Source organism: Peromyscus maniculatus, chromosome 11, assembly GCF_049852395.1.
Source record: "Peromyscus maniculatus bairdii isolate BWxNUB_F1_BW_parent chromosome 11, HU_Pman_BW_mat_3.1, whole genome shotgun sequence".
Taxonomy (NCBI): domain Eukaryota; kingdom Metazoa; phylum Chordata; class Mammalia; order Rodentia; family Cricetidae; genus Peromyscus; species Peromyscus maniculatus.
In genome coordinates, this window is record NC_134862.1 from 95,495,772 (window position 1) to 95,522,174 (window position 26,403).

A 26,403-nucleotide genomic window follows, 5' to 3' on the forward strand; every position below is an offset into this window, starting at 1 on the left:
TGTTTGCTATGAATGCATATTTCCAAGCCTCTGTCTCTCCCCTCCTGGTTATCGCTCATGGTTGTAGAAAGGGTTCCAGAAGCCTGTATCTGGGCAAAGAGGTCAAGAGCTCCTAAAGCACATAGTTTACAAACCATCTGGGAATACTGTGTGGACTCTGTTGAGTGTAATTAAAATGGCATCTAAAACTCTCAGTCGGGGCCAAAGAGATGGCTTGGTAGTTAAGAGCACTGGCTACTCTGGCAGAGGAACCAGGCTCAGTTTCCAGCACCTAGGTAATGGCTCAAAACTGTCTGTAACCTCTGTTGCAGGGGATCGTACATGTACTTCTGGCCTCCAAGGGCATTGCATGCACATGGTATACATATTTACATGCAGGCATTCTCATACACATAAAATAAACATATCTTTTTTAAAGTTTCAATAAACTTCATGTCAAATCAGCTCCTGAAAGATCCTCCCAAGCTCTCCATACAGACACCTGCAGTATCTCTCCTTCAATAAGAACAAATGCACAAGTGGGCGCTACCTTTTTCTGACAGTACTAAACTACAACTTTCAACTGTTCTTAGAATGCACCTACAACTGTTACTGGGAAAGAGAATACTCGGGGCTTGACTCCAGGACTTCTTTCCGTAATGGGGACACTTGCGAAATGAGAGCTGGCCCTATACACACGATTTCATTGCGGATCGTGATATTTTCTGACAGTGGGATTCTCCTGGACTCTGTCCCGCTCCAAGATAGAGAGAGCAGTGCCCACCACTCCAGCCCACAGAAACAGAAAGCATGGGTGTCACAGGAAGAGAAGTGGCAGGTCAGGGTGCAGTTCCCTTAGGCCTGCCTAGCGACTTCAGCTGACACATTTAACAACCTAACAAGCCGATGGAGAGGTCTAAGAGCTGACACTGTTCCAATCAGCTAGGGTTGCTGATTTGAGGTGTCTCAGATACAAACAAGACGGTGACAGACAGGCAGTCCTTGGGGGGGGGGGGCTCACAGAAGACAGCTCTACCACGCACGGTCCTTGCTGTGTGAGAGCCGAGTGAAGGCTGTAATTCAGCTTTTGTGCTGGCCCTCTACTTCCAGACCAGGCAGGAGTTGGGAAGCATGCCTTCCTCTGTCCCCATTCTCAACTTCCAGAGCTTCAGATGCCAAGAGATGAACCTGAATGTGGAAAGATACCCTAACAGAGAGCCATCCCAGGGGACAGTTTCTTCAATAAATGTTCTTCCTCTGCTGATAAATGACCTTTATCTGGGATTGCTCTTTTCTTCTTCTGGCCTAGGGTCAGAGAACACCATCTACACTTTTCAGGACTTTCTGAGCTAGCTGCTCAATTACAGAACTTCTTTATAAATCAAGTAGGAGCAATTTCAGTGTGATCATGAAGATGTCAAAGCAGAATGAAAATGAGATTGAACTGGTGGATGAACTATGAATGGCCCTCTAAAAAAAGAATTTCCCCAAATGGAAAAATGACAAAGTCCTACCACATCTGGTGCAGACAGAATAATCGGTGATAAATTTGGTCTAAGAAGCACTGAAATTACCAACAATGAAACCAGTCCAAAGCTTGGAAATTAAATTGCATTTCCCAGAATATTCCCACTTACACTTTGGCAACAATAAATAGCCCTGTGCTGTTAAAATCCACCAAGAAAAACTACCCGATCGTTCTGATGGTGTTGCTTTCAGGTGGAATGATTGGAGAGCTCACCAGCCCTGTGGTCATGTCAGCCTGTTTCTTGGAGCCAAATGGAGCATTCTTGTTCACAAGAAGGAAGGAATAGGGGTTCTTATGGCAGCCTGAGGTTATGAATGGACGGTGATCTGGGAACTAGCTTGTTGGGACATATGTGGTGTTTGTCAGTGTGCTGTGGGCAAGATAGGGAAAGTCACATGAACAGAGCCAAGATTCAAGCCAGGACATTTTTCTTGTTCTTTTTCTTTCATGAGACTGGAAAGATCCTGCAGAACTTCCTGAAACAAATATCACAAGAGAGCAGTTCTCACATAGTTACTCCATGACTGTGCCTTCAGATATGTGGAGTCTCCTCTTCAGGAACAACCTGCCTCCTAATTACCAGTGTGGAAAGAGCCAGGAAGGCCTGAGGCCACAGAGACACTCTCCCTGGGAACGGAGATGCACCGAGCAGGCTAGTGTGAAGGAAAACAGCTGCCTGCCAAAGGTTGGAAATGCATTCAAACTATTTTCAGGCGCTTTGGGCTTCACAACATCCACAGAGTATTTTCCATCTGCATTTGGTTTCTCAAGTCATTGTGGCTGAAGAAAAATCTAAGCCAAACGTTTCTAACTTATCAGGCCTACCGAGTCCAAGTGCTGTTTGAGAGGATGCAGGGATGGTAGCAGTCCACAGGACAGGGTTTGCTCAGCTCCATGCAGCTGGCCCTCTTTCCAAACAACCTAAACCCAGTCAATTTCCTCTTGAATAGCAGTTTTCTGGCACCAGTGAAGTGGTATTTCTAGGCTGCCCTAAGAAATCCAGGGTACAAATTCACGGAGGAAACATCCTACAGTACACTATTACCCAAGACCAGAAGGCTCAGAGTAGGTGCTCCTTGTATCATTGGTTTGGGTTCATTTCTCCTCCTCAGATCATTTGGGATGACTTCTGTGAAGTCCCTTCTAGGCCTGTCTTCTAGCCTCCTCTTTGAGACTCCCGTTCTCTGAGTTCCTTCACTGGCTGCAGCCTTTGTACATGATAATTCAGGGCTAGGTCAGAGGTGCACTTACCCTCCTTAACCATGCCTGTCTGACCCGGGTCAAAGCTTTCTCCAGATGTCCTGCTTCCTTCTCAATAGAGCTTCTCACTAGGGGAGCTGGGACAGGTCACCACTATGAGGAGGTGAGACCTGGCCCTAAGGGCCAGAAGCAGTTGTGGTTGGTGTCCTGATCACACTTACTACACCCATGCTTTAGGTTGGTGTCCTGATCACACTTACTACACCCATGCTTTAGGTTGGTGTCCTGATCACACTTACTACACCCATGCTTTAGGTTGGTGTCCTGATCACACTTACTACACCCATGCTTTGTAACACTAGGACCAGCTGTTATTTTCTTCAGGCTTGCAAACTGAGAAACTGAGGCCCAGGCAGGTGAAGAAGCATGAACCCACACTACAAGGCCAGTAACAGCAAAGCCACACTTTGATGTCAGTGTCACAGTTCTGAAAGCCTGTACTGAGAAGGCCATGTTGTAAGTCAAGACAGGACCCCACTCTTACAGCCTCGCCTCCCTTCTTTTTGGAGCAATCTTCTGTGTATCCTCTTATTTCTACTTATTGGATCTGGCTAGCTCTAAGGCTCAGACTCATTTTGCCTTCCCAAATCAATTAATTCTCTGGAAGCATCATAAAATGTCTGGGAGGGGTTGCAGTACAGGTCAAAAGCAAGGACTTGATAAATCATAATTTTACTATCAACCAAGCACACAGATAAAAAAAAAACACGTTGAAGGAAAAAAAAACCCTCTAGTTTTGTGCAATCTTCAGAGATGTATTTGCTTTTCTAAGAAAATATTCTGAACTTTCAAATGCAATTCTCCACAGAACAGAGTCATTCTTAAATGGATTGACCAGTGACATCAGGTCAAGATAAGCCACGCTAAGCTACTCAGAATGGCACATGCCTGTGACTCTAGCACTCAGAAGGCTGAAACAGTAAGATAAAGAGTTCAATGTTAGCCTGGATTGCATATCCCAAGGTCTGGCTTGCATATTTTTTTTTTTTTTTTTTTTTTTGGTTTTCGAGACAGGGTTTCTCTGTGTAGCTTTGCGCCTCTCCTGGAACTCACTTGGTAGCCCAGGCTGGCCTCGAACTCACAGAGATCCACCTGGCTCTGCCTCCCAAGTGCTGGGATTAAAGGCGTGCGCCACCACCGCCCGGCATGGCTTGCATATTAAGACTCCATATTTACCAAACAAACAAGAAAAGTATTGGTGTCTGTTTCTCAGGCTCTGGATTAGGGCTACTGTTATCGTCAGGGAGCAAACCCTTTATGTATAGAATGTATCATTGATACACCGATATCTGTGTCTAACTTCAGGGAATGACTTATGAAGATGAAATGAGGCCTGTGTAAATATTTCAAGCCTGCCTGGCCCACAGAAGTGCCCAGTAAAGGTTCACTTTTGTCTTGTCCATATCAGTATAATTCTCTAAAAATGCAGAACCAGGAAAGGAACCTGTGCAGCCTCAGCCCAGAGACACTGAGTCCTCTCTCCCCTGATGTTTAAGAACAGCCTTTATGTCCAGGTTTCCTGATACAGGTCATTTTGGAAGTTCAGTCTTGCTCAAGAGGCACTGCTCACTCATTGAACATTTACTGAGCAAAGACAATGTGCTAGGTTCTGTAAGAACAGAGAGGAATCAGGGCAACTACAGAACCAACCAAGAAAAACAGTGAAAGGAGGCAGAAATAAGGAACAAACAGCAGGGTCAAGATCTTGGGGTACAGAAGAAGAGCCAATTACATGTACTCAGAAAAACCAAAGATGGTCTCTTATGGGGGAGCCATCTTCTTAAGTCTACAAGAATCTTCAAAAATAGTAAAAGACAGTTCACCCTGCTGAAGAGACAACATGCAGGGCCCAGAGACATGAAAATGTTTGCATAAAGGACAGAAGTAAAAGGTTCCCAGAATGTAGTGTTCAGGCAGAGACTTGGAAAGGGGGAGGCTTGAACAGGAAGAACGCAGAGCTGACCTCTGGTCTAGAATCCTAATTACTTAAGAGAGCTGAGGCCTAAAGGCCACCTGAGAAACAACCAGAGTGAACAAGGGAACTGGGTCCACTGGGTGAAACTTCTTCGGAATGATGCGGGGATGCCAAGATACCCCAAGACAGTGGAAGTGGTCCATGGGGCATCCTAACCACTCAAGCTCTAGAATTAACCGGAGTAATCGTCCCTTTCTGGTGGTGTATAAAGCAGTGGTGCATCTTAAAGTCAATGGCAATTGCAACTCAATGAACCATGACTGGCATGCAAAGGCCTACTCAACGCAAGAGGCTGCCCAGAGCCTCTTCACAACATTCACCCTCTGCCCTCCGTCCGCTGAAGCGGGTGGCTCAGAGTAGAACCATGAAGGTCTGCCAAAGCTCACAAACACAGCGGGGTACTAGGTAGGTATGGGCACAACAAAGGTTTGACCACCCCACAGAGGGATACCCATCACCTTGAAGGGCAAGGGGCAATTCGGATTGGGAGCCAGGGGTCAAAGAGGGCTGGATGTGGAGTCAAGGTCATCCAGCCAACACAAGAAGGAAGCGTGGTGGTGAGAGACTCAAGTCAGACACCCACCTCTGGCTATCAGGGGTTAGAAAAGGAACAACCACCTACCCAAGAAGGCAGCTTAAGGTTAGAACAAGACACAAATTTCGTCTAAACAAAAGGTGGAAGTAAACCTTTTGGCCTAAACAAGCCTGTCCCAGAATTCCTAACAGGTTATTAAATTTAAAATAAAATACCTAGAGAACAATGGATTCCTGGGTTCAATATTATCTCTGTTTAAAATATATTAAAGAGCAGGACACAAGCACACCAGATGCTTTTAAAAATGACAGCAGAAACATCTGTTTATCTCAGCCAAAGCCACATTTCGTCAGGCTGCTGGGAATCTGCAAAGTGGATTCCTTGCTGAGGCTGAAGGACAGACCGGAAATGCGAGGAGACAGCGGAAAGGGCTGATCCGGGCAGGCACCTGCTTGCCACCCACCTCCCTTGGGAACTTAAGAAGGAGATGGCGGGAGCAATGGGAATAACACTGTGGGCCAGAAACCGGTCCTTGCACACTTCTCCCGGGCTCCTCCACCCTGCCTTCCCGAACCTTCTGAAACTGCAGCCTCAAGTGTGTCGTAATCTCTGGGCAAAGGCCCCGGAGTCACTGACCTCCTCGATTCTAACCCAGATTTGATGTGGGTTCAGCAGTGAGTCATTAGTCCTTTTTTCACATCTCCATTTCCTCTAGGAGAAACGTTTGTCATTCTTTCATATCTTTACACGGAAGGTTACATCAGCATCTTTCCACCAAGGAGAAGAGAGCTTTCAAAACCTGCGTCTCCTCTCCTTGGCCACGGGAGGCGCTGTGGAGACGCAGAGGTGTGGGTAAGTGGACCACACCTGCTCTTTCATCTTGGGGAACCCCCAGCCTTTAAAACATGGAAGTCTACTCAGAGGAGGCGGCAGCCTCCCTTGGCAACAAAAACTACCTACCTGTTTCAGCTATAAACCGTGTTTTAATATGAGGCTTCTCTTGCCTAGTCTGCAAAGTGAAAATGAAGGAAATCTTGCAGGAATGCAATGCAGAGGAACTCAAGTGTAACCACAGTTAGGCATTAGAGGTAGTGCTGGCCACAATGCCATAAAAAGAGGGAATTAACGTCTGGTCTGTTGTGCACTTTAACAGTCATTCTGGAAGTCAAGAAGTCCAAGCCAGTCTTTATTCTCCAACCCCCTACCCCACCCCCACCACATATTCATACACAAACATACAGAGACTCTCTCAGGAGAGAAGGTAAAAATACATCTTACAGTAAAGCTACTACTGTGTTCTGCTAATATTCTCCTTAATTGGGCAGTTGGCCCAATAGACCAGCAGTCTGTATACAGAGAGACAGATTCATGAATTGAATGCTAAGTCACATTCCTCAAAACCATCATGTCGTTGCTATTCAGTCTACATCCCGCAATTTCACTTGGAAAATTACAGGGGTACCAGAAAAGGAGAATTGCTTAGTATTAAATGTTTAGCCTTCATGTGAAAGAATTACAAAGGAAACCTAACTGTGGTTTTCCAGGCCATATACTTCAATCCACCTAATTCTAAGAGCTGGAATAAGCCAACATGGCTATCAACTTCCTTTGCTTGCCCAAGTTGCAGAGTCCACTCAAACTGGAAAATCCAGGATCATTCTTCTATTCTTTTTTTTTCTCTATGTGCTGCCTGGCATCTGAAATGATACTAACTAGCATTCCTAGTAAATGAGGGACCAACCCCGTTACTGAAGGTCAATGAATGGGAAGCTTGATTGTCTCTAATGTAGGAGCTCCAGTATCACAATGATAAAGTATATGCCATGCAAAATGGCCTAGCTCATATTCTATTATGACTATTCTCTACTTGATTATTTTATTTTAATATCTTTAGATCATAAAGATACTTTATTGTTGCCATTACTTTTAAAACAGTATTAGGAGCAGGATTCAGCAGCCCAAGCTCAACATCGGGGAACTGTGGCTTCCTACCATGGGCCATGTTGAAATTCGAGGCTGGATAATTCTCTGGTATATGGAGAAGGTGGGTAGGCTGCCTCTTCATTATGAGAGAATAGGAATATCCCTGGCTTCTATCTAATGAAGACCAGCAGCCCCACCCCTCCACCTCAAGACTATGAAAACTATCCGGGCGTTATCAGTTGTCACAGCAGAGGCAGGGAGAGGGAGGGGCGGGATACAACAGAGCCAGAGTCAGACCTACAACACATGCCTGCTTTGCTGTGAAGATAGCAGAGAGGAGAGCCAAGCATGTGGTCAACTCCTACAGTCCCAGCACTAGGGAAGATGAGACCTGAGGGTCATGAGTTTGAGGATGGCCTAGACTATATGACAAGTTTAAGGCTAGCTTGAGCCATATCATGAGGCCCTTCTTAACAAAACAGGGTTTGGGATATAGCTCAGTGGTAGGGATTGCTTCCTTGCAAATGGAAAGCCTCAGACTTAAAACAAACAAACAAAAATAGACAAAAAAAAAAAAAAGAAAGAAAATTACTTCCTCTTACCCATCATGTCTCTACAGGTTTTAATATCAGTTTAGATTCTTCTTAGATGTAATAGAGTCACTTTTTTCAGAATTTCTGAAGCCTTGTACGGTGTCTTTTGAATATCTGCACCTTGAACTTCAAAGGGATAGTCAAAGTGTTCGACATCCACTAATTCCTGGTGGGCAAGCTATCAGTAAACTCCAGCACAACTCTGCTTTTCGTCTTAAACTAACAGTATGCGAAAAGATCAATATGAAGAAATTCAAAACTAATCAGATCCCTTCTTTAAATGTTGACATAGTATTATTTATACCCCCATAAATACATTCTTGGCTAAAATTCATACTAGGAGCTTGGCACCTGGCCAGTTCTATTAATATCTACTTTATTTATACAGCACACTTGGCCAAGGATAATATTTAAGACAAAGTATGCCTGAGGGCATATACAATATCTCTTACATTTTCACTTTTAAATCTCCACATTGCTAAAAATATTGAGTTTGAACTTCATAAAATGTCCCACCAAGGGCTATCAACCATCTGTAGTGATATACAGTCACTGAGTATAATTAGGGCGTATTTGTAATACTTGAGCTGAAGTCACTCCCCGAACACTAATAAGTTGGTGAGGGAAAAAAGAAAAGAAAAAAAAAAAAAGCGGTGATCTTTCCCATGCCTTCCTCTATGCACTTAGGGCCCTCTTCAGAGTCACAGCAAGACATAACAGGCACACACTCTCCTTTCAGGCACCACAGCGACAGCCCAGTCCCAAGTCAGGCAGAAAGTGCTGAAGAGGGAAAGCTGGCACATACATAAGCCAGCCCTGGTCACACTTCCAGGTTTCTTTGCTTTAAAAATACAATGGAATGATTTTCGTTCTTTTCTTTTTTCTTTCCCTTTCTTTTTTTCTTTTTTCTTTTCTGGAAGCTCTCACTATATTCCAGGACTTCCTAGTCCTGGAAAATCAGTTAACCTACTTTCTATAAAATTATCCACAGTCCCTGCACAGTTGTGTTGAATCTACTATTAATATGACATTCTACTTCTAAGTGTCTACACTTAAGACAGGTTTTTTAAATCTATTTTTCATGTGAAAATATGATAGCATATGTGTGTATGTATATATATATATATATATATATATATATATATATATATAGTGTGTGTGTGTGTGTGTGTGTGTGTGTGTGTGCGTGCACAAGTATGTAGTTTTTAGGTTTTCATTTATTTGAAGGCTCAGGGGTGGGATTAGAGATGAGAAGCCACACATTAATCTTAGATGATACTCTCAAGTCCTCCTGATATCCCGGGGAATGTTTCTGATTTGTTCATGACCATGGTCCTGGGTTGTCCTGTTTTTGCTCACTTTCATCCATCAGACTGAAGTGCTCCCTTGGCTAACTCCCTCCACACCTACACAGACTGGATCTTCTGTCTCTGCTCACCTTCATCCATCAAACTGAAGTGCCTCCTTGGCTCCTTCCATACCTACACAACATGAGACTGGATCTTCTGTCTCTGCAAACAACCTGGCAGCTAATCTGAGCTTTTGCAACTGAACATGGAAGGAGGACTTGTTCGGCCCCCTATAACATACTTGTCTGTCAGCCCAAATACGGTAGAATCAACACACACACACACACACACACACACACACACACACACACACACACACACGCAAGAGAAAGCTAACTGACTCAACCCTTCTCCCAGCCTCAATGGTTCTGGGCTAATTACAATGAACTCTCTTCACTAGCCTCGCTATGGCTTCACCCCAGATAGAAAGCTTTACTTCCCAGGGGGAATAAACAGGGCAGAGTGTAAGTGTCGCCACTGTGGTGGTTAGGACCATAATTATAATAATAAAATCATCCTGCTGGGCAGGGTTCCCTGCATCTGTTACGCCATGAAACAAGAGACACTACAAGGTAAGAAAAGTGACCAGAAAGAGTGTGGGTAGACACTCTGAGGACACCAAGTGCAAGACAAGGCAAGCTGACTAGCTACGGCTCGTCAAACTAAAAATAAATATTAGAAGAGAAAGCACCACCCTGCAATTCTAACTTCTGGGATAAAATTACCAAGATGGCTGCATTATCTATTTAGGCAAGACAGGGGGACTTCACAAAGGCAGCCAGCGAGGATATAGGGCATGAAAGGGGGAGGAGAGAAAGGATCAGCCAATGAAAAGTTTACGACGGGGACTTGGAACACAGGGATGCTGAAGTTTTTATTTTTTCTTTTAGTGTTTCTTCTGGTGTTTAACCCTCTCAGGTAATCACTCAATGCTGTTGCTGCTGCAGTCTCAATCGCTCTCTCTCCTCTCGTCTTCTCCCTGTTTTAAAGAACTCTGAAATAAAACTACACTAACTGTACTTCTTCCCTTCCCCGCAAAGAGCTCCACAATAAATCACCGCTACTGTATGCCAGCTGCTTTGAGGATACTGCTCGCAGGGAAACAGGGTAAAAATATTTTTTAGAAAAATGAGCTGTCTTTTCTAGATTCTATTTCAGAATAGAATGCACAGGAGTCCCCACTGCTTAAGAAGGTGCTGGAGCAGAGTTCAAGGTTGAAAAGGATAGCGGAGAATCCCCTAAGAAAAATGACCTGTTCTCAGCCTAGTGAGGGCTAGCTAGAAAAACAGAACGGGAAGTGAAACCTACTTCAGCCCAGTTAGAACTGTATTTATCCTTTCTACTCTCCAAGTGAGGTCAGAAGGGGACTCGGCGACATGGTTTTGCGAGGGGAGGGGTGTGAAGACACCTACAGAGAGCACTAGAAGATCGAGGATTGAAGGGGTTTTCAGTGTTGTGCCGTCGCCCCCCCCCCAACCCCCTGCGCGCGTTTGGTGTTGGTGATGCTGACATTCTTAGGGCAGTGAGAAACAATAGCAAAGGCTTGGGGAGCCCCCAAATAGGTCAGCACGGAAAGGGGGTGCCTTTGGGAAGGCTAGCTTGAAGGCACTTTTTTTTTTAACTCTTTGTGTACTGGTTGGAGGACACCCCCACCCCCCACCCCGCGCCTACCCAGCAAAGAAAACAAGTCTATCAAGGTCCCCCTAGCCTAAAGTCATCCGGAAAAAGCGCTTTCCTTTTGACAGAAGGGAGCTGACTCCCTAGTTGGTGGACCAGGGAAGAGGGAGAAATCTAAACTTTTTTTTTTTTTAAAGACTGAGGCGTTTGGGGGAAGGGAATTATAGAGAAAAAATAAAACCTGCGGATCTCCATCCCACGACTGGAAAGGAGGTGGAAGGAGCGAAGGACAGAATGGAAAGGGGACGATCGGCACCTGGGAACTCGGAGAGGAAAGGGCGAACGCCTAGGGCTGCTGTGGGTCTGAGGAGCTCCGGGCCAACCTTAGACTTGGGGATGGAAAAGGCGAAAACCATGGAAACCGTACTTACTTTCGGAGGGGAAGTGGGACGGCATGTCGATTTTATAAACCTCCTTGGCATAGTACTCTTCGTCACTCCGCTCGCGCTCGCAGGCGGCTGCCCTCCGGCTTGCCTTTTCCTGCAGTAAGTCCCTGGTACTGTTGTATATGGAAATCACCTCCGGGGGGACCTCGTCCGGCTCAGGATAGTCTTCCGGGGGGCTGGTGAGCTTCAGCTTGCTCAGGATCTGCCCGCGGATGGCCTCGATCCTCTTGCGCATAAACTGGTCCATGTCGAGGGTGCTGCAGGTAGACAGGCTGAGCGCCACCGGGACCAGATGCAGGAGCAAAAAGGTTCTCAGCACACAGTAGTGCATGTTTTTAAAAGGTGGGAACGTTGCTGTTGTTGTTGTTTAAAGTAAGAAAAAAACTATAAAAAGAAACCAATAATTCTCAGAGCAAGTCAGGTAAAGTTTTTTTTTTTTTTTGATTTTTTTTTTTAATGCGAAACTTTTGCAAAGCAATCGAAAGTCAATGCCAGATAGAAAAACGTCCCTGGCTGTGATTCCTTTAAAAAAAAAAGAAAGAAAGAAAATGCAGCGCGTTCCCAACGTGGAGACAGTAATATGCGATGCTCAAGCGTGGGGAGGGGGTTCTCACTTTAAGGAGTAAGGTTTGTTTCCCCCCCAGGAAGGGAGGGAGTGAGTGGCTCTGAAGTAGAAATAAACTTAAAAGGAAGAAATGGAGTTCAGTGTGTCAGGCTCGGGTGCGGAGTGGCGGATCTGAACTCGGATCCTTCGCCCAAAAGGGAAGAGACGAGAAGGTCCGGGGACTGGCAGGAGGCGCGCAGGGCCGCGGAGAGCGCAGAGCGGCGGCCGGGGCTGCGCCGGGCTCTAACTGAGATGTTCAAAGACCGAGCGGCTCGGGCCTGCCTTCCACACGTGTGTGGATGAGTGTGCGTGTGGATGTGTGCGCGCGTGCGTGTGTGTGCGCGCGCCGAGGGCGAGCCTGGCGAGCCGCGGGGAGGCAGATGCGCCCCGGCGCGGCTCACTCGGGGACTCGGTGGGGTACTGTCCGCCCCAGAGATCCGCCAAGACCGGAGCAGGCAGCGACGATCCTGCTCCTGCGGCCGCGCTGTGGCCTACACCCGGCTGGGTCGCTCCACGTTGCAGCCGCCGCTGATGCCTGCAAAGGGGGTTAGGCTCCAGCTCCGTCCTGCAGATCCTCCTCCTCTTGCTCCAGGCGGCCACCGGGCGACAGAGATCGGCCACCTCCTTCACCCACTGCGGAACAACACCGCCTCCTGGGCGGGCGGGCTGCGGGGCGCCTCGGAGACCCGCACCCTTCCCCAGCCTCTCCTGCCTTCCAGCAAGCTTGCACTTTCTCGGTTAGGGTAAGAAGGTACTGGCGACCCTAAAATAGACCTCTGCTGATACCTACTCCTCTCTGCAGCCCGCTTGCTTCAGGACGGCTCCGTAAACCCTAATGCTTCCACTCTTCATCCCTGTCGCCTGCCCTAGGGCTCAGCTCTCTGCTTGTTCTCTCACTCTCTCGCCCGGGCTCTCTGGCCCACAGCGTCGGCCGCTCTGCTCGGAGCAAACCTTCTGCTGCCAGCAGATAACATCACGATCCTGCCCGGAGCAGAGATTTATAAATGCTCCCCAAACCACGTGTTTGCCTTCAACAAAGTGACGCGCTAGGATTACAGTCAGAAGTCCTCTGTTACTAAGACCACGAGCTCTCGACCGTTGAGGGGGTGTGGAAAAGGGGACGGCCCGTGGGGGGAGGGCCACTGGCCAGAGCCACTTGCAGCCTCCCTGTCTGATCGGTGAGGGCTGTCCGTGGAGGGGCAGGCAGCTCAGCATCTCGTTTCTACATGGAGGGGGCTCATTCATTCGCAGCCTTCCTGGGTTTTATTAGTCTGTTTACAACCAAGCCTTCTGTTGTCTGTGAACTAGCAGAAAACCGGCCCACCTTTCCTCCCCATAAAGGAAGCCTTGCCTTCTTCTTTCTATGGCTTTCTCCTTTCATCCTAGACAGGGACTATCCACCCTCTCCATTCTGTCCACAGCATACATCGAGGAGACCCGGATTTTAAATGTTTGATGACTACTGTTACATAGTACTGTAGCCTGACATTTTCTACACCGACCTGTCCACATTAGATGGACACCAGAATCATTCTTGCCACTGTCCCTTTTCCTTTTCGCCCTTAGTCAAAGTCAACATTTCAATTTTAGCAATGACTCGGTGGCCACACTGACTAGACAGATAATTTAAACTGGAAACTGTTGAGTATTCCCCCAAAGTCAAGATCTCTATATTATTTCCTGGTTCAGTCATTTCCTAGTTCAAAAAAGAACCGAGCCTTTGGGGATACATGCAGTAGATGTGTGTGGGAGGGACTTATATTATTAATAGAGGGAGCTGGGTAAATGGTAATGAGAGCTGGCATACATTCCATACGGCAATGAAGAGTATTGTTTATATTTCACAGACAAGGAGGCAGAGGCCATAGGAAGTGAAGCCCGTTGTTCTAGAGAACAGGAAGTGGTGGGCCTGGACTTTGCAGGGAAGGCCCGCTGCCTGAGTTCTCTATGGCTGCCATCCTAAGAAACACCAGTTCCAGAACATCTGACAAGCAGGGATTCTGAGGTCAAGCTAGCCTGGGTGATGCAGAATAGTCTACTGCCCTCCTACAGAACCAAGATTCCCACTGTCACGGTCTATGTTCTAAGACTCCTGCAGCAAACTTCCTCCTTTACCACCTCCCCACCCACCTTGAATACAAAATTCCTCCACTCCACTGACCCTGTAAAACCCTGGAGAGAATGAATTGTTCCCACATGCACCTAGATGATTCTGGAAAGTATATGAAACCGCCATCATCGGCAGGCTTCTGGTCAGCTTCAGATGGAAACAGCTCTCCCAAGCAGAATCAACCAAGAGCTAGTGTGAGTCCATTTTAATCCAGCTGCACACAGAAGACATGGAGTGGGAGCTAGAGCTACCGAGGGCCAAGGTCACTTTGGAACACTGCGGCTTGTTGGGGGGTGCTGCCACGATAATCTGCTCAGCACCTAGGTAGGGCTTCCCTCGAGGCCAGGGAGCATCTCACCTGGTGCTTACTGAGACTGACCTGGGGAACAGGCACAGGTGCATCTTAGGATGAGTGGATGCAGAGGACATGGGCAGAGCGGTAACAAGTTCACATGTACTCCATTCATGCAGACAAGCACCCCTCTAACATCAGTACCCACACTCTCATCCGAGGTTGTTGGCTGAGCGCTTACAGCTCTATACCCCTTAGGCCTGAGACTGGACCTCTTCCTAAGAGGCTCCTTTAGTTTCCCCCAAAGCCCAGGAGGTGACAGACACCTTCTGGGATGGGCAAGCCCAGTGATCTAAGTCAGCAGGAGGAAAGGAACCCTTTCTGCCTCGCAGGAGAGCGGTTCTCAAGCGCTGTGCTCCTTACCACAAATGAATCCGCCTTTAGCAGCTAAGGCCTTTGCACCCCCTAGTCAGGAAACAAAGCCACCACACCTACTGAGGCTGGTATGTACTCGGGGCTCCATGGGTGTCTGGTAGAAGAGCACATGATGTGTACAGCATCTTGACCTCAGTGCTCAGAAGGACCACTCCAAGAGTTCAAATTCCTGTCACAGTGGCCTGTGGACCTATCAGAAGTATTCAGAGGCTCTGTTCATGTCATGACCTGTGGGACTGGGAATATATGCAGAAGACTGTAAGGAGGAGTCATCGTACAAGTCATAGGAAGTGTTTCTAACAAAGTTGGAGCCGAGTGTCTGCTCAGTAAGCCTAACTGCCTTTATCTTATCCTTTCTCTGTTGCAGTTAGGGGCCACTGCCAGGCATGTCTATGTCTGGTCTCCTTTCTTCATCAATAAGAAGCAAAATGGGTCAGGGGAGGAGTTACATGAATCTGCTTCACAGACACACGTGCCTTATTTAAAACTTACGGTACTTTGCCCCCCTGTAATTGCAGAATGAACAGCTAAAAGCACACTTTTGATGAAATACAATACGAACTTGCTACCAAAGTTCGGTTAGGCATTCAGCATCATTAAGGTCTCTTAACACCCTGAAGTGAAAGGTTTGGTTTCTAGGCCAGCGAGGTTGAGGGTGAGGAAGCAGCTGTGTCCAATCGCAGCCCTGAGTGCACATTAATAGGTCTGTTATTCACTTCAGTGGTGTGGAGTGCATGCAAAACAAAACTATGTGTGCCTGTCCTGGGGTCTGTCCCTCATGTCACAGCAACCGTCTGACCTGGCATCTCCGGCCTCTCATCAAAAAAAAAAAAAAATTATTTATAACAATTCCGAAAGCTTTCTCAATACCCCCTAGCATTAGAATACAAAAACAGGAAGTGGGGGAAATAGACGAAGCTGCAAAACATTTTTTTTCAATCATCAAATTGTGACAATAAGTGCAAGAATAATCCTTTTCCATCCTTCCTTGTAAGTTACGTCTTTACAGTTATTTGTGTGTGTACGCCTGCCATGGCGCACCTGTGGAGGTCAACGGATAACTCTCCCACGGTGTTCTCTTCCTTCTACCGCGTGGGTTCTGGGAATGGAACTCAGGTCACCATGCCTTTACCCTTGGAGCCATTTTTCCGCTCTGTGAGTTCATCTCTGATTCCAAGATTGAAAAACAATGCTCGGGCCACATCCTTTTTCCCTCGGGTTCCGTGTACATTTTAATAAACAGGTTTAACTGTGGACTAAGAAGTTCGCTGTAGAAAAATGAAATAATAAAAGGGGCCAAGGAGGCTCCCTCAGTAAAGTCCTTGCGAGCATGAGGACCTTGGGGTGATCCCCAGTATCTACAGAAAAGCTGGATGTACGGCGTGCAGTCCCAGGGCTGGGGAGACCAGACAGGAGGCTCCCTGGGGTGTGCTGGCCAGCTGATGGCATCAGTGATCTTCAGGCTCAGTGAGAGGCCCCAGCTTACAAAATAAGACAGAGGGTGGGGGGTGATAGAGGAAGACACCTGACACCAGCCTCTGGCGTACACACACACACACACACACACACACACACACACACACACACACACACAATAACAATAGTCTATCACTATTTTATCTGGCAACTGTAGATTGATCTCAGTAAGAAGTGATGAATGAGGCAATGTCAGGGAACACGAAGAGAAGGCCTCAAAGAAACCTGTGGTTGAAGGGGAGATGGCAAAGTTGAAGAGGGGAAAACGAGGAAAGGCAGAGCCCAGGCAGCCTGCAGGAACTTACCAGTATGTGCTGACAATGCCCGTGGCCCAGCCACTCACATCTACCAGCTTGGAGACAGTTCCGTCGAGAGCGCGGGTACCTAGCAGCTCGGGCTACCAACCCTCGGGTTTCTCAGTGACGCCTCTGCTTTCTGGGCTCTGGTGAAATCCGTCCACTAAGACGGCATTAACCAGTGGCATAAGCACCCAATGCCAGTGCTGGGGTGCAGAGCCACAGCAGAATCCTGTCTCCTGCTTCTGTCCTCTACCGCCTGTGTGGTCCATAGAGACACCAGATGGAGCCAGGGCACTGGGGAAGACGAGCGAAGTATTTGGGCCAAACAGAAATTCAAATGAAAGAAGAGAAGGCACCTGACAGAGGGAATCGAGTTAGGGTTCTCCTCAGTGAGTCTGACAGAACACAAATGGAAATAAATGTGTGTGTGTGTGTGTGTGTGTGTGTGTGTGTGTGTGTGTGTGTGTGTGATCATCTGTATACTGGGTGTGGAGGTCAGAGGACAACCTCTGGTGTCATCCCTTGGCTCCATCCACCCTTTTGTGAGACAGGGTATGTGACTGGCCTTGAATTCACTGAGGAGGCTTGGCTGACTGGCCAGTGAGCCCCAGGGACCCGCCTGCCTCCACATGCCCAGCAATGAAATTATAAGCACATCTACCATAAAGGGCTTTTTTTTTTAATGTGGGCTTTGGGGATCAAACTCAGGTCCTCTTGCTTCCAAGGGAAGGATCTGACTGAACCATCTCCACAGAGCCAAATGGAAGTACTTTTAAGATGTATAAGTTGTAGGTGAATTTATCATCGTTCACCTCAGGGGGCTTCAGCCTGTGTGAAATTCCAAAATATGTACAATTCTAGTAGCAACATCAAAACTATATTTCAAGCAACTTGGCCTTTCTCCTGCCTCCCTCTGCAATTTAAAAACACAAAAATAAAGCAGAAAACATAGGACAGCAGTAATTGCATAAAAAGAAAGCCTCTTTGTGGTTTTTATGACTGATGGAAAAACTGGTAAATAAGTGTTTTAAGAAGCAAAAGTATATGTTAATAAGTATTTGTGAAAGCCCAGCTAGATAGATGGCTTTGAAAGCCCTGACCACAACTCTCTGGTGACTGCTTCAACTCTCTGGAAAGAAAGTTCGAGAGCTTGCAGGCTTAATGAAAGTTCCTTCCTATTAATGAAATTAACCACATATTTAGTCACACAGAAGGTCTGTGAGGATGAAGCTGTTCTCAAACATTCACCGGTAAGAACGGCTCCGGCTTTCCCCTGTTCCGGTTACGGGGGCCATGTGACACTCCATGTCCCCAGGCCTTTCCTTCCAATAAGCAGTGGATTCTCAACATCATTTCACCATTCCATTTTGAAAATACTCACTCTCCAATTCTGGCAATTCATATAAAACTACACTATCGCTAAAGTGAAGTCTCCGAGAAGCGTGGGGCTGCAGGCAAGTCAATCTCCTCCCGTTAATAAAGATGAGGAGGCTGGCAAAATGCTTCCATGGACAAAGGTGTGGGCCCTAGAAGCCGGAAGTCATGCAAAGGTGGGAAGAACAGGCTACAAAGTTGCCCAAGTTGTCCCCAGACCTTCACACGCGATGGCATGCACAGACAACCCCCCCCACCCCCCGCCCACCCCGCCACTAATAAGAGGAGAAAGACGGGGATTAACAGGCATTTTTATGTATTCAGTGTATTCATAAAAACACTTTAGAACATGAACAACAGAGAACCTTAGAAGTGAGAAACCAGTGCTGCCCCTTGCCATTCAGTGCCAATACCGAAAACAAGAAGCTCAGCAGTGGGGCTGCCGGGCTGACTCAATCGGTAACACGTGTGTGCCACCGAGTCTAGCAACCTGAGTTCTATCCCCAGGGCCCACGCAGTGCAAGAAAAGAACCAGCTCCCACAAGTTGTTCTCTGCCCTCCACATGCTCAATAATAAACTATAACTTAGAAATATTTTAAGTTCCATGGTTTGCATAATACTAATTTTTCATGCTGACCTTTCCTGTTTAATAAAAGCGGTTGCTCCCACAAACCAGGGACTCTTGGAAAGATAACATCATGTACCGGAAAAAGTTGTATCTGAAATGTTTTGTGATCAATATTTCTACAACTTATGGTTTTCTGAGTCTGGTCTATATGTTTTCTTTAAAAACAAAGGCATCTTTACAGTTCCTAAAAAAATGGCAAACTATCCATCAACTAAAGAAAGAAATCAAAAACAGTGTGTCATGGTGACCCAAGTCTCAGTGACTCGGAAAGGACCTTACAGATGACCAGGTTTATTTGCTCCTTAGAGACCTCTGTCTTAGGATTTCATGTTGAGCAGGACCATTAGTGAACACAGTGTTCTAGGGTCAGTATGGTTATCTGACCAGCTGTAACAATTTAATCAATGCCAGTTACTTTTTATGTAGAAAGCAAGTACTCAATTTGTGGGGGAGAGAAATTCCATCAGAGGATTCAATGGCAGCAGAAACTCTGCCACCTGGCGGACAGCAGTGATATTTTACAACTTCCAATTTCCAGAAACCCAGCATGTTCTCAATCTACTGAATATTTTCCTCACCGTTACTACATCGCCTCATACGAAATCATATTACTTGTCTAGTATGAATCCCTTTTAAAAACTAGCACACTTAACACTTTCAATTCAAGGATATTTTTCTATACTGCACATAAAATAAAATTCACAGTTTTTAAAGTGTAACATTTTAGAAAACATCCTTGGGTCAGGAGCTGGGGATGTGGCTCAGTTGGTAGAAAGCTTGGGAAACCCTAGGTTTGATGTCTAGTGGGGGATAAAAAGGTTGTGCTGGTGCACATGGGTCATCCCGGCACTCAGGAGACAGAAGCAGGAGGACCAAAAGTTCAAGACCATCCTCATGTTGAGGCTAGCCTGAGCTACATGAAACCTTGCTTCAAATAAACAAAAAATCCTTGGTCAACAATGGGACATCTGCAACTATGCTCGAGTCAGCTGTTATGTCCTAGATGCTAACATCCTCAGCTAAAATCTTCGTAAGGCACAACAAGAACTCCAGCCACTGTGTTAAGCAAAGGCCAACAGTCCAAGGCGATCCACTGCACCTCAGTACTAAGACCATGGGTATCAGACAGCACCCAGATAACCAAAATATAAACTTTTAATTATCAGACATGCTCGGGAAGACCTGTAATGGCTTCTCCAGCAACACACTGTGCAACAAACTGACCTCAGTGATCAAAACACACCCTGTGGGTGATAGAACTCAAAGATGCCATTGCCAGGAAGAATGGCATCTCTTGTTACTTAGTGTCTGAGTCTGTCTCACACTGTCTCACATGCTCATGTCACACTTAAGACCACTAAACATGCTCTGTTCTCTAGAATCTAATTTGCTCTAAGACATTAGTAGCTACTAACACAGTAGGCATCCTTTACCCAGAGGGGACAGTTAAGGACGCCTGAAGGGCTGTCTTGGAACTGGAAAGTAGCAAGCCCTGTTTATACTATCTTTATTCCTCTATATACTTACCTATGGTTACTGTGTATAATTAGGTTCAGCATATAATTAAAAGTAATTACTAAAAATATACTGCAATAAAATAAATGCGCACTCTAAAAGTAGTCCACCATACTACACATCTTTTTGCAACCTCCATCATTTTCCTAAGTCAACAACTTCACTTTTTCATTTAAAGGAAGCCTTTTTACAGCTGCCCTTTGGCATGAACTGCCAGCACCCACTGCTGTATTTGCCACTGTTAGGGTTATTTAAAGACAAGTACTGCAATATAGTGACCAACATGGCTACTCCTGGGTTGGTAGAATATACCAAGTAGACACAGTGGACAAAAGGCTAATTCAATCTCAAGCAGGATAATTAACATTCTCTCACGCTGCTCAGAATAGCACACAGCTTAAAGCACATGGATTACTCCTGAAATTTTCCTTTCAGTATTTTTGAAACATGGTCGTCCACAGGTAGCTGAAATTGCAGAGGGCATAATCACATTGAAGAGGACTACAATAAACCAAGAACACAGGTACCCACTTAAAAATCAGCTTTTACTCATCATAAAGCACAGGGAAGCAGGAAGAGAGGAGAGTCAGGCTTCCATGGTCCATGTTCCCCTGGGAAAACTGGTCAACCTGCTAAGGTGAATTCTCCTTGCCTTTTCTAAGGAAGAGACAAAGACTTTTTGGTATTTCATCAAATATTAGTATTCCTCAACATAAGGCTTGTCTTCTCAGACTCTAAAAAATCAGTCTTACAAAAGATCTTACTATATTTATATACCTCTACTACATTTGACATTTAAATTTTCACCTATGCTATCCGTGACCACATTTTCCGTGACATCATTGTTGGCATGTTTTCATGTCTTCAGTGATTATTCTGAATGGGAGATGTATGGAATTTCCAGGTAATGTTAACATCCTCCAATCACCGAACTTGTATGTGGTTTTTGATGTATTAAAAACAATTCTAAAACAGAGCATTTCCTGTAAGTGGGACCTTGACCTGAAAGGGATTTCCCAGGAGAATCAGCAGACTGCTGAATAACTGCTGCCGATGCTGGCATCTCTGAAAAGGTCCTCTGCCCATATGTCACGTCCTGTCAAGTCAGGCCCTTGTGGGTCACGGTGTGCTGTGCAGCCTGGCTGCTCCCCGCACCGCTGCCCTCGTGGAGGATAACAACACATTGACCCTGGACCTGAGCCTTGGTTACACACTCAGAGAACCCAGTGCTATTGTACAAAGACAAATATTATTGTGTGGATGTTATGCTTCCACTACCCAGTATTTGGGGATAACTGCTGTGTCTGGGCGCCGACCTGCTGTTTTCAGAGCTGATGTCAACTCACTGTTTATGTCCTTTCCATGGCGGGGCATGCTTTTTTGCCTAAGACTGGTCTGGTTCTACAAAGGCAAAGAGGCAACTGTCTAGTAGCCTGGTCAACAGCTGCAAGGCCACCCACGCACACACAGGGACACAGCTCTCAGCTGTCTCTCTACTACGAGCCCAGTCAGTGCTGACCCCATACAAATTTGGTGTTCCCACTTTGATGTTTATGAACTGATTGCATTAAAAATGCAGTATAATGATTCCAGGGTTAGAAAAACTGTTATTATACAAAATGTGGTTAACACCTCATCATTTAAACCGGCTGGGCTAATAACACCCACTGTGTTGTTTTCTATTTCCCCTCAAGTCTTAACGTTTGCTCTGGCAGCAGGTCCACAGGGCCAATGTGCACTGGGACAGGAAGGAACCCTCAGATGGCTAAAGGCATTTCCGGAGGAAGCTCCTAAGGAGGGACCCGGACCCAGATGGAACTCAAATGGTGGCCAACAACGTTAGGGCTGGGAAGTTCCTCAGTGGTGTACATAACCTACTCATGCAGTATATGGTGACAAGACATGAAGTGCAATGTATTCTTTCTAAACCCTTACTCATGCTAAAACCCAAACTATTTATTATTAACAGTGACCTAACACTTAAGGACAACAGCGGTCCATACCCTTTAATTATATAAGTGTGTATAACATACATACATTTCAAAATATGTCCCCCAAACTGGACAGCTCAATTACTACTAAAATAGTACGTGTGTGTGTGTGTGTGTGTGTGTGTGTGTGTGTGTGTGTGTGTATAAAATGTAAAGTTAAAAACGTATTTCTTCTGTTATTTCTCCCACAGTTAAAATGGTCACCAGCCATCTATCTGTGCCAGTGGCTACTGCAGCGCAGAGGGCAGGCATACACTATCACCAGAGGGCAAGGAGGGCACTGGTTTAGGGAAACCAGGTGCTATGCTCATTCTGCTCAGATAGAGCTGCTGAAATCAGTCTTTCAGTATGTATTCCTGCTATGATGAGAAGGTGAGAGAGGGTACCTCAGGTAACAACACACAAGAGGTCCACCCCACACCTACATAAAAAGCCATCAATGCTAACTCCCCAAGCTATGCTCAGTAAACTAGATGAAAAATTCTGAGGCCCTCCTTCTAAGCTGGAATATACATACTGGCTAACAGGATCAAGGATTATTTACGAACAGCTAGAATTTATTTTGCGTCTATGGAATTGTGACTCAGCCTTGCATTCAAACATGTCACCATTCTAAATGCCTCACTGCTCACTGATGGTGCCGCCCCAGGAGGATATGATTAACAGGGCTTCAGAAAGGCCACCAGTCCAGCTCCGCTGCAGCCATCAGTGAGATCCGTCTGCCCTGTTGGCCAAACTTCAGACTCCCGTTTGCTTCACAAAGGAATGAATGAGCTGTCTGTAAGCATGGAGTAGTTCTCTCTTGTTTCCAAAATTAGTTTTTTTCTGCCAGCTCACCTCAAATAGTCTTTGTTCTCATAATATGAGTAGGGCTGAAAATCCTCTGCATCTAGGACACCCAAGAAGTGACAATGAGAATCGATCATCTTCATCACAATGATGACTGTGGGGAACGGACAGGGTCATCCTCTGTTAGATGGAAACCAAAGCTAACACAGCACCAAGAAACCAGAACCACAGCTTTGCACAAGCTTCTTCCTCTAAGGCCCTTAGTAATATAAAACTTCAATTCCACTACAGTAACTTTCTAAAAAAGTTGTTGGGGTAGTGCTGTCCAATCAATGCTAGCAAGATGTGTGAATTCACTTTCAAATTCTATCGGCTATAAGGCAGTAAATGTCGGTAGCTAAAGTGTCTAAGTTAAACCCTGGGGGCTGGAGCAATGGCCCAGCAGTTAAGGCACAGTTAAGGACTTAGGTCCACTTGCAGAAGACCTGGGTTTGGCTACCAGTACCCACATCTTGGTTCACAACTAATGGGATCCAACACTTTCTTCTAGCCTCTGAAGACATCAGGCACACACATGATACATGAACATACATGCAGGCAAAATATCCACAGGCAAAAAAATAAGTAAAAGTTAATTAAAAAAAACTGTATCACTGTTTACTAGTCGGCATGCTTCCTAAGAAACATCAGTGTTGCCTGGTATGGTGGGATGCATCTGGAGTCCTAGCTACTGAAGAGGCTGAGGCAAGAGAACCCCCTGAGCCCAGCGGGCGAATCTTTAAGTCCTTGTTTAAAAGTGAAATTCACATGGCACACACACACACACACACACACACACTGAAACACCAAGCACATTTCATGGCACTCCAGTCATGAAAAGGTCCTTCCCATCTCACTCATGACTTTTTTTTTAAACACTTTATATAATGCAAATAACCAAAAACTATATAAGGAAAAAACGGCTGCCCAAAGCCTGCAATGGGCCAACTTATTTATCCGCTCTCCTATTTTTTTATAGAAATGTTCACATTCCTTTAAGATTCCACTTGAGGCATTTTCTCAGACCTTACAATTCCTCAGCTCTCTGCAGCATAGCACATTTTCTGCATGTTTGCTGTCTCCAGCCACACTTCAGGCTCGAGCCACGCAGCGATTACATTTCCTTTTGCCTTGGTTAGATATTCGTAAATTGCTTTGTATTCCTATAGCCTAAGACCCCCCCCCCCACACACACACACAGTCAGCAGGATTAGTGTGGTTGATGGTCACGAGATAGTCTTACGTATAAAACACGTTTATCAAAAAGCCCTTACAGCATTCCAAATATCTAAACACCCTTTGCTCATCTTTTTTACTGAATCGATCTGTACAGGAATCAATGTTTTGATAATTTATTTTGATGTGACTTGGTGTCTTGCCTGCACGTGTGACCGTGTGATGGTGGGAGCTGCCGTGTGGGTGCTGGGACTGAGTCCTGTGCATCCAGGATCTGGATGGGAAGAGCATCCAGTACTCTTACCTGCTGAGCCATGTCTCCAGACCCACTCATGTTTGCTTTCAGTAACTCTAATGACTCATTCTTGGCTCGTCTGAGGTACCAAAGGTGGCTTAGAGTTATTCTATCCAAGGGGTGTTGAGGGTATGTTTTAAAATCCGTTAACTAGCTCTTGAGTAAAGAGAACCCTGTGTATCCTGAAAATGAGTCAGGACTCCAATTCCATGCTAAAACACTAACCTATCCCAATGACTCCACGTGACTTTCACTCCGAAATAGGTATTGCGTCTGACTTTTAAACAACAATCAATGAGAAAACTGTGCTTTACACTGAGAACAGCCGTATCAACTGTCCAGAAAAGGGACTAAGACACTACCACACTGTTGGCTATTGGGCTCCATAATTCTCCCCAGATAAAGAAAACTAACTTCTTGCACTGGAAAGATAGTTGAGTCGATAGTGTTTACCACACAAGTAGGGGCACCTGAATTCAATGTCCACAATTGTGTAAAAGCAAGGCATGTCAATGTTCAACGGTGATTCCAGCTGGTCAGTCTAGCCAAATCTGCAATCTCCAGGTCTAATGCAAGGCCCCACCTAAATAAATAAATAAGGTGAAGAACACTTGAGGAAGACATCCATATTCACCCGTGGCCTACACACAGACATATAAACACACTCTCTCATGCATGCACACACAAGCCTCCCATGCATGTAGTGTAGTATGTGTGTATATGTGTATGTATGTATGTGAGTGTCTGTGTGTGAGTATGTATTTGATCAGGATGCATGAGATTGTAGGTTCAACATTGGTATTTTGAATAAATACCTCCACCAAAGACTTGCTTAAGTACTTATTAATCTAGTTACAAAACAAACAAACAAATAAACCTCCCTCCAAGGCTGGAGTGATCACTTCAGATGGCTCAGAGCACTAGCTGCTCTCCCAGAAGTTCCCAGCACCCACATCAACTGTCTCACAATCACCTGGAAACCCAGCTCTAAGAGATCTGACTCCCTCTTTGGCCTTCAAGAGCAATACATCCATGTGCACATATCTAAATACAGACATACACATATAAACAAAAATAAATAAATCTTTAAAAACAATAGTCGTGGAGCTGGAGAGATGGCTCAGCAGTTAAGAGCACTGGCTGCTCTTCCAGGACTCAGGTCCAATTCCCAGTACCCACTCGGTGGTTCACAACTATCTGAAACTTCAGTTCCTGGGTGTCTGATGCCCTCTTCTGGCCTCCACGGGAACTGAATGCCCACGGTGCAGACATAGTTGGAGGCAAAAAGTACATCATAAAATACATCAAAAAACAAACCAACAAACAAAAATAACAATGTAACACATGCTATTATCTTAAGATAATGACAAAGGACAGTGAAAGTTGTCTTTATAGAATTTAATGTAGAACCAGAAGAGACTTAAAAATACATAAGGCAACGGGGACAGAAGAAGGCTATTTCCAACTCCCACTCCAGAACACACTCAGCAGCTGGGTGTGGTGGTGCATACTTGTACTTTCCCAAATTTGGAAAGCTGAAGCAAGAGGATGGAGATTTCTAAGATGACCCTGGTACCTCAGAAGTCTGACTCCAGAATTCCATATAGCCATGCTCGCCTTAGACTCCTCATACATACTGCTTCTGCTTAAGTACTTTGAAGCAAGACACAAAGACACTAAAACCTAGAAGACATGACCATGCGACAAAATTATATCATGGCCTCTCTCAAAAGTGACACTTTGTTTCAGCGGTGACTTGATTTTATTATGGAATAAAATTTCCTCTGAAAGAAGAAATGTGTGAACACTTTCTTCCTTACTTGCATTTTGAAAGCTGGGTTCAACTACCACAAATCTATGCCCCAGGACAACCTGTTCCTCATAAGCAGCCAGTCACTCATTTTCATCATTCAAATGTGAGCTTCAGAAAAAAACTGCAAACACTTAGAATGGCCCCCAAAACAGTCAACAGAAAACAATGAAGTAAAATTTTCATTCTGAAGAGCAAAAAGTTTGTAGGTAGTACAATCTTTACAAATTAGCCATGTGCTGTATTGTGTTGAAATGTTAATCTGTGCTAAGGAGTATCCAAATACCTTAGTATTCCTGCATTACTACTGGGGAAAACTTGTTCATAGTTACTTAGATTAAAATGATAAAAACACCAGCCACAT

The 26,403-nt window shown here is 45.5% G+C and overlaps 1 protein-coding gene across 3 annotated transcripts in view; it reads right to left on the reverse strand.

Annotated features, from left to right (window-relative positions):
- The window catches only part of Tgfb2 (transforming growth factor beta 2), an 86,367-nt gene extending 74,600 nt beyond the window's left edge, over positions 1-11,767 (reverse strand). Inside the window, exon 1 of one of the 3 annotated variants that reach the window (XM_006972068.4) lies at positions 11,191-11,767. In XM_006972068.4, coding sequence (XP_006972130.1) covers positions 11,191-11,536 — 346 coding nt within the window. In that variant the 5' untranslated portion in view covers positions 11,537-11,767. The remainder of the gene's footprint in view (positions 1-11,190) is intronic. The other 2 variants (XM_042258815.2, XM_016009197.3) reach the window with 2 other exon arrangements.
- Positions 11,768-26,403: the final 14,636 nt, after the last annotated feature.